Genomic DNA, 12820 nt, shown 5'->3' with positions numbered 1-12820 from the left:
CCTATGCAGTGATTATGGAAAACCAGCCACAGAACGTGAAATAAAATTTCGGTTCAGAAGAGCAAACTCATTTGTGAAAGAACATTTCAAAGAAAAAAGAGCACCTTGGCTCTGATTATTTCACCAACACTGTGAACATTACCAAAGAAAAGTTTCATTATTTGCTTTTCTTTAGGAAGCTTTGCCAAGTTACATTTAAAAAAAAAAATAAGAATCAAAGTAACATCAGTATAGTTTTTAAATATCGGGCATTTCTTAAAGAATTACAAAGAATAACCAAGTGTTTTCTAATTACGCTCCAATGAATTTCAGAAACTTGCTGAAAATTCACTTGCTCTTGTATTTGTGTGCCTGCCTCCTTTGGGTATTTTGCATGTGTGTATCCATATATAAGAGCTCTCTTTTTGACAGACACCCACACCCACATGCCCCAGAAATGCTATTTGAGTACTTATCTAAACAGACAAGTACTTGTTGAAAATAAAAATGTTCTGACCAAAGCAGCTGCAGAGAGAAAAGGGATTTCATCCATCGGGAGCAAAGGAGAAAATATGATTTGGTCCAACAATTTGCACATACGCAATAATCGTTAAATCTAGCATTAGAAATTTAATGAATTTGAGTCTGATACATTTTTTTTTTTTTTTTTTTTTTGCGGTATGCGGGCCTCTCACTGTTGTGGCCTCTCCCGTTGCGGAGCACAGGCTCCGGACGCGCAGGCTCAGCGGCCATGGCTCACGGGCTCAGTTGCTCCGCGGCATGTGGAATCTTCCCGGACCAGGGCACGAACCCGTGTCTCCCGCATCGGCAGGCGGATTCTCAACCACTGCGCCACCAGGGAAGCCCTGGTCTGATACATTTTTATACTTAGAATTTTAATTTCCTTTTAATGTGCATAACAACTATGTCACATAAAAAAGAAAATATAGATAAAGCAAAACAATGTTTAATAAAAATTGGAATAACCATTTTGGTGGAGCTATGATTAGGAAATATGCTTCCAAAGTACACGGAGGAAGAGGACTGGAAGCCTTTAAAAATATCCTCCTTCTGTTTCTTTCTTTTTTTTTTTTTTTCCGGTATGCGGGCCTCTCACTGTTGTGGCCTCTCCCATTGCGGAGCACAGGCTCCGTGGCCATGGCTCACGGGCCCAGCCGCTCCGCGGCATGTGGGATCTTCCCGGACCGGGGCACGAACCCGTGTCCCCTGCATCGGCAGGCGGATTCTCAACCACTGCGCTACCAGGGAAGCCCCCTCCTTCTGTTTCTTAAACCAAACAATGAGGAGTATTAGATGAAATAAAAAGACAGCCCCAAACTCAGAGTCAGAAGCCCTGCCTCTAACCCTACCTTATTATTGGATAGCTTGTGTGACCTTCAATATCCTCGTGGGCTGCAATATCCTCACCTATGAAGAAAGATAGTTGGACTAAAGGACTCCACTGAATTTGAGGATGCAGCCAGTCCTATAATAGGCCTATGGACATGATCTTCTGTTATAGATCGTCATCCTATCCTGGGACTCATAACATCCTCTTTTTCTTAACTAGACTGAAGAATTCCTGCATAGTTTTTTGGTAACACACTTTCAAAGCAAGTCCTCTCAAGCAAGGGGTACCTATTCTCAACCTAGGTCACCTTCCCAATGACCTGCATGGGGCAGAGTAGGTAAGCACAGTGAGGGACTTGAAACCCTATTAGGGGTCTAGGATAGTGTCCTGTTCTGTAGCCCTTATCCGACCCAGGCTGCTGTTATTTATTAGTAGGGCATATAAATTCCACACGCTAAGGATCTGATCACGTGTGTTGAATAAGATGCACTAATAATTTATTTTCTTCTTTCCTCCCAGTGGTCAAAATCCAATTTCTATGTAAATACTTTTGGTCATAACATTCTTATTTTTAACAGGTATAACTCTTCAACTTTAACAGGAGGATTTGGAAGTGCTATTATAAATTACAAGAAATTCCTCCAGAGCAGAAGGGGCTTATCTCATTCTTCTGTGCTGAGACTGGCAGGGTTTAAAGGCATTTGTTCTCTGAGGACGGGCACAGTCCACAGAAACCGAGGCAAACCTCTAGTCCATGTGCTAACGCCCCAGGAAAGAGAGGGAAGGAGAGCTTCCTTGCTTGCTGTCCTGAGTTCAGAATCTCTCTCACTTCAGAGTGAACTGACCTACCCAATGTTATTTACTACAAGAAATACTGCAATTGGCTACTATTTTTATTTGGAAGGAAGTTGGTGTTCTTCGGAGTCACACAGGTCAGACAAGCCTTGTCAACAAGAATTACCAATCCCATGAGGTATGGATAGCTTGTCCCATACTTTCTCCCAGTCTCACCTTGGGTGACGCTTTTTTAGAGTGGTCTCCCTGATTGCCCCATACAAACACAGACCCATTGCCCTGCTTTTTCTTCCTACTTTAATTTTCTTCACGTATTAGATATTTTGGTACATGCATTCACTGTCTACCTGCTCCTACTAAAACATAAGCTTCCCGAGGATTCTGAGTATGTTCTGTCCACGCCTGTATCTCTAGTGTGAATGACACACACATTGTACGTGCTCAGCAAATTATCTGTTCAATGAATAAATGTCAGAAACCCTCCAGGCGAATGACGAATACTTAAGGGTGATAAAGAATAAAGAATTACTTAAGAGTAAATAATAAGCACCACATTTGCCCAAGGTACAGTGGGGATAGCTTTTTTAATACACAGAGACATCAATCACATCACCACCAAAGGCTCTCACAGCTTAACCTCCATGACCAGAGAGGCGCGTTTCTGATGTAACAGTTTATAATTCTTTTTCCTTCATTTACTATCGAAATACACGGTGTGATGTCCAATTCTATTTCTGTCCTTTTGAAATAAGGGAGATGCTTCTCACTGCATGGGTTTCAGTGAAGGCTTCTCCACGCATCACGTTTTACAACCGAAAATGCCTTAGATAGGCCTACTCTTGGCTCCTGCTACCAGAGCTTCTCAAAAAGGAAGGTACCTTGCCTAAGCTCCCCTTGAGGAATGAAGGAATTCATGTGAACAGGTGGCCGGGGCACTTACTGCCAGAGCAGGAGGCTTCTTTAGGGCTGGAAGACATCGGCTGTGCACAGAGCTGGCAAAGGCAGTCTCTCCCATTGAACGTGACTCGGTCACCGGGTGGAAACGGGCGCCTGGAGACAGAAAGACATTGCCCTCAAGGTTATTGCAGCAATCTCATTCCTCTTCCTCCCTCCTGCTTTGCTGGCCTCCGGTGCCAATTCATTGCTTCGCGGAGGAGCAGCCTGAAGCCAGCCAGCCAGCTGGAGCCCGTCCCAACAAACACACAAACGTGCCTCATTTTGAGAGGAAAGGAGAATGCGCGGCCTCTCCGGGCAACCAGACAGGAAAATGATACCATTCACCTCCACTCATTAGTGGAGGGATGTTCCAACAAGTCACCTAGCGGGGCACACACAGGAAAATTTTCCGTTTTCCAAATGGAAACACCTCCATGAAGAAATATTTTAAATGCCATGGATTCCTATTCAAGCTTAAGGCCCTTCCCCAAGAGAACTGGTTACAGGTCAAGCATTAACTCTTTAAGTTCCCTGGACCAATGTGGTGATTATGCTGAGTTAGACTTTGTCCTGGACGTCTGAATGGGCGAACTAAATATCTCACAGTGCTCGGGACCCAGTCCCTTATAAACGTGGAGAAATACAAAGATTAGCATCTTCGTAAATACCTGTTTAAAAATTAGTATTAGCTTCTTTTCAGAATGATATTTTCCTTTCACGTTAGATATTCATCACTAACAGCACACGTTGCAAAAACACTGCCTCTTCCTCAGGTACGCTATCAGTTTCTTCTGCCCCCAGTTCAGCAGGCAGATAGCTTTAAAAAAAGCCATTCATTAATAGCCATATGACAGTTTCCACGCCTACTTTCTTGCAACTGACCAATTTGCCAATGATCTTCATCATGAGTTTTCAAATGTGTGATTTTGTCATTCAGGAAATTTGAAACTCATAAGCCAAACATCCCCACACGTCTGAGTCAGAAGCAATTTCTTAAGAACAAATTCAAGCTTCTGGACATGTTCTACGTTCACAGCTGCTTTACGTTGCCCTTCGGCTGCCTAACAGTTGGTGATTAACCATAATGTACGCACAGATAGTAAATCTGGACTGAACTCCCAAATGTGCTTGTGGCCAGTCACCAAGGAGAGTTTGAAACTCTCACACTGCCAAATTGTAGAAGTGCTGAGTTGAGGTGTTCTCTCCTCTCCTCTCCTCTCCTGGTGCCGTGTTGCTTTCCATTGCTCAGATAAGGCCCAGAGAGGTTAAGCAACTTGTGTGGATTGACCAGCTAGGGAGACCAAGCCACAGGCAGGTGCAGGTGGTATCCACCAACTCAGAACTTGCTCTGTCTTTAATAATCAAAGTCACACTCCGGTGGATACCAACAGGCCTATCGCTTCACACTTATTAAGTAAAACCAAGCAAGCCTCCAATCTGCTCTGTAAGGAGGCCCTCAGGGGGTGAAGGGTCCACAGACACAATAAGCTCAGGTTCTTTGCCTCTCATCAGGGCCAGGACCAGGGTGAGGGCAGCGCGGCACCTGAGGCAAAGCATCTAAGGAGGCCCCCACTGTCAGGAGTACCGCGTGACCTGGGGGTAAGCACCCCTTTAAACTGTGTGCCCAGGAGCCTCCCTGGCTTCACCCTAGTCCAGGCCCTGCATCTGATCTAAGCTTCTATTTTTAAACTTGAATCCCACACAGATCCACCATGGGACAAACCAGAGTCCAGTTCTCAACAATGTGACCAGGTCTTCTGAATTTTGAATTTTGTTATTTCATAAATGACCCCCCTCTTCATTTCCCTACGTCCTCTGCCCATATGGGTTCACTTCCTTCTGATATTTGCCTGAATGTCTGTAATAGAAGGAGAACTGGATTTAGAGTCAGAACACCTGAGTTCAAATCTTGGCCTTAGATATGTGGGACTGGGAAAATCCCTTACACTCTGAGTCTCAAAGTCACTCATAAGTAGGGCTACTAATTCCTGATGACTTCACAGAATTGCTCAGAGGGTTAAATTAATTCCTACATGAATGTAATTTGTAAACTATAAAGGTAGCCTCCTCAGAGGAAACTGGCATCATCCAGCAGCACTAGAGCAGCAATAGTGGGCACCTCTCTGCTGGCTCAAACATGCAGGGACAGCGCTACAGCTGATAAATGTTTGTCCATTACCAACCTGAAGCAATGATCTCTGAGGGCCAAGATCAGGAAGGCTCTTGGAATTTACCTGGGCCAGCGCCTTCCAACCTCACTGAGTCTCCTCCTCCTTGGTAACCCGTCAGAAACTACTAAATCATCATGAGAGTTAGGAGGGAGAAAGGCTAGAAATGGACATTTTTAAAGAGACCCTCCCTAGGGGATTCCAGTGACCATCCAGGTTTGGGGAATCACTTGTATGCAGTTCACAGCCTCTCACCTTACAGATGAGACAATTGCTGTGGAAAAGTTAGCTCGCATAGGTCTCAAATCAGCCCAGGAAGCAGGACCAGAACTCGGGTCTCCCGAACGCCAGCCCAGGCTCTTAACCAGGCTGTGAGCTACAGCCTGAAAAAGGAGAGGTCAAGAGGAAGCTTTGCTTTTGATTAAATACAGAAAAAAATTCAGCTCATTAACCCAGAATTTTTAACTTATGATTTAAAAATATATACAATTTTAAAATGGGCTACTAGTTATATAAAGTTATTAAAATAATTTGATTATGAATATTTCATCTAAATCTTATTACAATTTATCCATGTGTATTATCTTGTTAATTAATTATACAAAATCATATTTACCCTTCTAGAGTTTACATTTCTCTGGCCTAGAAACATGAAATGCTGAAAAACAAAACAAACTGAACTGAACTGTAGTTTTTACAAAGGCATAGCAAAATGGAGCACACAGACTCAACACCATTCCAAAAGGCATGGGATAGCCTGATTAGTATGGGTCAATTAAGTAGCTGATCCTTTATTGGTGAGTCTCCTCATTATAGGAATCGAACCCATTGTAAATTCTGTAACGTGTAGCACTCAAAACACAACAACAATGAACCACATTTTCCACTCACACTTCACACAGTTTCCTTCTTCTCTCTGGCTGATCATTTTAATCAAGCTGCTTTGTGCAGTAAAGATCTAACCTTGGTGGATGATACAGAGGAGGGGTTGGCAACTTTTTCCCTGAAAGATCAGATTGTAAATATTTTTTTAGACTGTGCAGATCATAAGGTTTCTGTCACAACCGCTCAGCTCTGCCACTGTCACTTGGAACCAGCCATAGACAATACATAAACAAATGGGCATGGCTGTGTTCCAATAAAACTTTATTTACAAAACAGGTATTGGGTCTAATTTGGCCCATGGGGCAGTTTGCTCTCCCTGGTTATAGAGCAAATGCAACTATTTTACACACCCACGCCCACACACTGATACTTCCAAATAAGCTCCATGTGATAAGAATTGATACTTCCAAATAAGCTTCATCTTTCCAAGCATTTATGCCGTTTCCTCCCATGTTTCCATTTCTCAAAATGTCTCAGGATCTAGAGCTGCTTTTAGATTTGGTTTCAAGGTACTTAAAATCGGTCACATTATTTAGTGGAGGATATCACATATCAAGTTTCCTAAGTAAATTACTTTTTGACTAAGCCTGATAACACACTAGGAAAATAAAAACATCTAAAGGTGCATCAGAAAAAATATTTTAAGACAAATATATGATATCACTTATATGTGGAATCTAAAAAAATTGATACAAATGAATTTATTTACAAAACAGAAATAGACTCACAGACATAGAAAGAAAACAAATTTATGGTTACCATGGGGGACAGGAGGGGGGGGATAAATTAGGAGTCTGGGATTAACAGATACAAACTACTATATATAAAATAGATAAACAACAAGGTCCTACTGCATAGCACAGGGAACTATATTCAGTATCGTGTAATAATCTATAATGGAAAAGAATATGAAAAAGATGTATGTGTACATTTGTATAACTTTTGCTGTACACCTGGAACTAACACAGCATTGTAAATCAAACTGTACTTCAATAAAAAAAATTTTTTTTTAAAGAAAAGATATTTTAAGACTAAGTACAACTCAAGGGACTTCCCTGGTGGTCCAGTGGTTAAGACTCAACGCTCCCAATGCAGGGGGCCCGGGTTCGATCCCCGTTCGGGGAACTAGATCCCACATGCTGCAACTAAAAGATCCTATGTGTCACAGCTAAGACCAGGCACAGCCAAAATAAATAAATACTAAAAAAAAAAAAAAAAAAAAAAAAAAAAGACTAAGTACAACTCAAGAGCAAAGCGCACATTCCAAGCTTTGACAGCAGAACCCAGCGCTGCTCTGTTGGGGAAAGCCACACTTACTTGCAGATCGTACAAGCAAAGCAGTTGGGATGGTAGGTCTTGCCCAGGGCGGTAACCACCTCTCCTTCCACAAACTCCCCGCAGCCATGGCAGCGCGTGCCATACATCCTCTGGTAGTCCAGGGTGCAGAGATACTCTCCGTTCTTTATGAAGAAGCCCCCTTGGGCCAGGTCACAGCCACACACTGTGGACAGACAAGTTCACATCTGGTCATCATCTGCCAAGCTGCTGGGCAGCAGTGCCTTCTACCGCATGCTGCTAACTTACTCTATGATCTCAGCAGTATGGGGTTTGGGAGGGGGGGACTGGTACAAAGAGCTATTTATTGTTGGGCTCTGATTCTCTCTTGCCTCCCTCCCCTTTTTGCTTCCGTCCCCTTTGGGAGCTATGCAATATCTCATGCAAGTAAAATCCATTGGCTAGGGCTCCACAGCTTCTGTGATATGTCTAAGATTCAGAGATAATCAGTCTTTGATGGAAAGATACCTTTGGTTCACGCGGTCTCAAATATGAACAAAACTGTCTCTTGCAGTGCTATTCAGGAAAGCACTGCTTGCCCACACAACTGCTTGGTTTGGAGCAAAACTGTTACTGAGCTGAGTAATAAATTCCCACTACACCAAAAGCTGAAATGTCCAGTGTCTATTTTTTCACACTCTGGAAATACTTTCCCATAGTTCTAAACAATTCAGACGTTTAATTTTCTCTTTGTGCAGTAAATAGGATAAGTCCATTATTTATATATTACAGAGAGAGATAAAAATGAACAAGCAGAAGAGGAAAGAAAAGGGAACATGTCCAAGATAAAACTGTCACTCAGGACCTCAGCACACGCAAAAGAGGCTGCTTTGCTGTGTCTGGATTTTGGCGTCTCTTTCAAAACTGTGCAGCTGTGAATTATGGAGATGGTGCAAAAAAAAGCAGGTCCTGGGATTCCAGGTCTGCATGTTCAGGCAAGACCAGAGCAGGACTCAGCAACTGGTCCAAAAATAAAGCCAAAGCGGCCTCTGCGAGTAAAGATTTTCCACTGCCAAGTGACTGGGAAGCAACACCAAAGCTGGAAATCTCCATTCTTAACCTCTCCATTCCCAAGGTTGGATGACGCCTATACAAGTCAGGGCCTTGGGCAAAGAATCCAGGATTTGTCCTGATTACTCCTGCAAGCAGTTGGTATGGGCACTCAGCTGGGGTAGGGACGAGGTGAGTTCAGTCACTAAATTGCTTTCCTAAGGACCTACTGGAACACATGGTAAGTTCCCATGACACAAGAACGCACCTAGATGAACTAGTGTTGAGCACAGTAAGATTCTGACGGAATCTTACTGCCCCAACCCTCACTTAGCAGTCTCTACTAATGGCATACTACTAAAGATACTCAAGGTGACGCAGAACCTACAACAAGCTTTCCACTGTGTGTTCATCTGTCTTTGTTTAGATCAACACTCCACAGCTATGACCTCCTTCTTTGCAATTTATAATCAAGTAACCCAAGATGATGGCCTGAGTCCGTCATGCCTGAAAATGACCACCATATAAACCTACTGGGATCACATTACCTGGAAACCAGCTCGTTCATCACCTGCTGCCTCCCTACCCTGTCAGTCCCCCACTGCTCCCACCCCTGCCTTTTCCTTACCAAATGGTCCTGTGGGTCGAGAGGACTCAAGTATGGACTAAACTCACTCTACCTGCAAATTCCTTCAACAACAATAAACACAATCCTGAGGGCCACAGGACACCTTAGAGATTTTTCTTCAATATTTTCCTATGTATTCTTTCTTATTTCCCCACAAGATGACAAAGCACTTTATGGGTAAGAGTCCTCAGCTTCACTTCTTTTGATTCGTCTTTAGGAACCTCCAACCATGGTATCTGATATAAGACTGGGAACCGATTTTTGAATTATTATAAATTGAATCCAGCCTCAAACTTGGCAAATTCCCACTGATTTCACTCCTCAGTGGCATCAAGCACTTCCAATGACTCAGTTACTCTTCCACACTTGGGTGTTTCTCAAAACCATGAAAGGTAACAAAATAAGGCATTTTGGACTGCTAGTAATTCCCTTCAGTCTCTCTTCCAATCACCTAAGGTAGACAGAATGTAAAAATTCACAGATCCTTTATAAAAAAATCTGGTGGCAATAGGGTAATCATGGTACTACAGATTGTTGAGACAGCTTCAAAGCTAATTCTAAATATTTTAGAAATCCCTGTGTTCACTGCTTCCTTAGGGAACCTCTGCAGCCTCTCTAGTTCACATGGTTTTGTGAAGTTGACACATACTCTCCTTTCATAATAAAGTCTTAGTTTATATGAACCTAATATAGCCTTAAAAAATGACTTTGTAATTACGGCTGAGAGATGCCAAACTACAATCAAACTGTGCCCCTTTGCAATAGGACCTGGCTTAGTCCTTAAATTAAAAGCAGTGGCCCAAACTGGCTTACCAAACTGTACCACTGTTTCTGGTGGTTTATACACAAGGAAACCAGTGTTTGAAAACGGGCTCACGGAGGCAGGGGTCATGAAAGGCATACACAGCAAGCAGCGGGAGGGAACGTCTGTACTGCTCAGACCTAAGAGTGCTTAACATTATTACATTTCCTAAGACTGGACTAGTTGGGACGTAATCTCAGACTATTCCCTCTCCAGGCTTTACTTGCCCGTTCCTCCTCCTCCTCCTCTGACCACAACTTCTCAGTCTCCTTGGCCAGACCCCTAAATGCAAGCAACTCCCATGGATGTCGCCTCCGTCCTCTAGAATACAAGGCCTCCCTGGGAACAGGTCTCACCCACTCTCGGAGCTTCAACTATGACTTTATGTGAAGGAGTCTCAAATCTATGTCTTTATCTGTGATATCTTCCCCGAGCTGGGCAGAGGCAGCACACCTAACTCGAACGCAGCATTGTCAAAGCAAACTCGACCCTCTCGGCTTCTCTGCCGTCTCTTCTGAAACCTTCTGCTATTCCCACTTTTCGGTTTTGTTTGCGGTACGCGGGCCTCTCACTGTTGTGGCCTCTCCCGTTGCGGAGCACAGGCTCCGAACGCGCAGGCGCAGCGGCCATGGCTCACGGGCCCAGCCGCTCCGCGGCACGTGGGATCCTCCCGGACCGGGGCACGAACCCGCGTCCCCCGCATCGGCAGGCGGACTCTCAACCACTGCGCCACCAGGGAAGCCCCTGACTTTTAATAAAATGGCAGCGTTATGCATCCTCCCACTGTTACACCAAAAGTTTCAACTGTCCACTAAATCCAGTCCATTTTCCCAAGAAAACATTTCTTTGATCCATTTCCCTCCTCTTCCTTCTTGCCATCTTTACTCAGGTCCTGGCCTTCAGCATCACTCTCTGTATTAACACAGCCTTATTATAACAGTTTGTGTACTGGCCAAAAAAAACCCCCAAACCTGGGAACAACTCAAATTTCCATCAGCAGAGCAATAGTTGGATAAATTACGATACATCCAGTCTATGGAGTTTGTATTTAAAAGAATGGGTTAGATCAATATCTGTAACCTAGAGGCCTGTCCATGACATATTGTTAAAAGAGAAAATTTCACAAAGAATTTTAATAATCCCTTTTTTAAAAAAGTCTACTTATGTTTTTATGAACGAGGAAAAGTGAGTTAAGACAAACATAGGGTTATTAAATGGGTTATCTCCGTAGGATGAAGAATTGTTAACTTTTTCTTCACATACCTATGTGTCAGCTCATTTAAAAAAATTATTTAATTTTGCTCATACACACATAACATAAAACGGACCATCTTAACCATTTTTAAGTGTACAGTTCAGTGACATTTAGCACATTCATATAGTTGTGTAGTCACCACCCCCATGCATCCACAGGACATCTTTCTTTTTTTTTTAATTTTTATTTATTTTTTTAACAAGGACTAAATGTATACTGAAAAAATAAAGACAGACAGAACCCTAAGAGAAATAGTAAAAGGAAAGCTATCCAGACAATATCACACAAAGCAGCATACAGATAAATACTCTCAAAAAGATAAAAAGGAAAAAAAAAATATATATATATAGCATTGCTCTCAAAGTCCACTGCTTCAATTTTGGGATGATTCGTTGTCTATTTAGGTATTCCACAGATGCAGGGTACATCAAATTGATTGTGGAGATTTAATCCGCTGCTTCTGATGGTGCTGTGAGAGAGTTCCCTTTCTCTTCTTTGTTCGCACAGCTCCTGGGGTTCAGCTTTGGATTAGACCCCGCCTCGCCAGTAGGTCGCCTGAGGGCGTCTGTTCTTCGCTCTTTTGGGAAGTCTGAGGTCTTCTGCCAATGTTCAGTAAGTGTTCTGTAGGAGTTGTTCCACACGTAGATGTGTTTCTGATGTATTTGTGGGGAGGAAGGTGATTTCCACGTCTTACTCTTCCGCCATCTTTAAGGTCTCCTCCTCTATGTGAAGCTTTTCAAAATTCTATGCATTATTCTTTTCCGATCATTCTTTCAGTGTATCCCTTCTGGCTTTGTGCAAAGCGATTCTTTGTTTTGTACCTATGCATTATTCTTTTCACAGGACATCTTTCATCTTGCAAAACTGAAACTCTGGACCCATAAAACAATAACTCTCCATTCTCCCTCCCTCCCCCAGTCCCTGGCAACCGCCACTCTACTTTCTGTCTCTAAGAATTTGACTGTTTTTGGTGCCTATACAGGTAGAAGCTCACTTTAATGATAAGATGTTAAGGAAAATTATCCAAACCTTGTAAACAAGGTGAAGGACAGAAGCATGTTCCTCCAGTGTCATGCAGGAGTCTTAACAGCACACCCAGAATTATTTCATGACCCAGGGCACTGGATCTGTGTTTGACAAGCTCTTTACTACTAATTAAAAGCCTGGACTTGAAAATTAACCATAACTTGTGGATTCTTGTCCGGTAGATGTGCAGATGATTTCTGTCCAGATTTACTCTCCTGTTAGACTGCTAACCAGTTTTATATCTAACCCTGGCATCTTATCCCAGCATCCTTTCTTGAATGCCTTTAAACCCATTCCTTTGGTTCTCCTTTGAACCAGCTTTACATTCTGCTACTTCCTTCATTAATGAATTGACTAAATCTCTGGTACATGTTCATATTCCATATTTGTATGAGAGTCATGTATTTGACTTTTTGAAAACTACACTTTGACAAGGGAGTTACTCTTTTTAACCACAAATATCTAAAGGTGAACATTTTAAAAATTTTAAAAATCTTTTGGTCTGTTTTATATTAACAGCTTAGCAAATACTTTTAACTGGTGGCGCAAAGTAAAACTTTCCCATCCAAATGCTCACACAATCCCAATTAGTAAGGTCGAACTTCAGTAGACTCTATTTAGGTTTTGCACTCTGGATGCTCCATTTGTCTTTGCTTTGGTTGAAAGTTAA

General features: G+C 42.6%; 1 protein-coding gene across 1 annotated transcript in view; it reads right to left on the bottom strand.

The window, feature by feature from the left end:
- The window catches only part of ABLIM1 (actin binding LIM protein 1), a 237490-nt gene that overhangs the window by 121961 nt on the left and 102709 nt on the right, over positions 1-12820 (bottom strand). Inside the window, exons 3-4 of the mRNA XM_067024591.1 lie at positions 7432-7615; positions 3066-3175 (exon numbers count right to left, since the gene is read on the bottom strand). Coding sequence (XP_066880692.1) covers positions 3066-3175; positions 7432-7615 — 294 coding nt within the window. The remainder of the gene's footprint in view (positions 1-3065; positions 3176-7431; positions 7616-12820) is intronic.

The sequence above is a fragment of the Kogia breviceps genome, chromosome 2 (assembly GCF_026419965.1).
Source record: "Kogia breviceps isolate mKogBre1 chromosome 2, mKogBre1 haplotype 1, whole genome shotgun sequence".
Classification (NCBI taxonomy): Eukaryota; Metazoa; Chordata; class Mammalia; order Artiodactyla; family Physeteridae; genus Kogia; species Kogia breviceps.
Note: the sequence above shows the minus strand (reverse complement) of the source record. Positions and strands in the feature narration are given on the sequence as shown.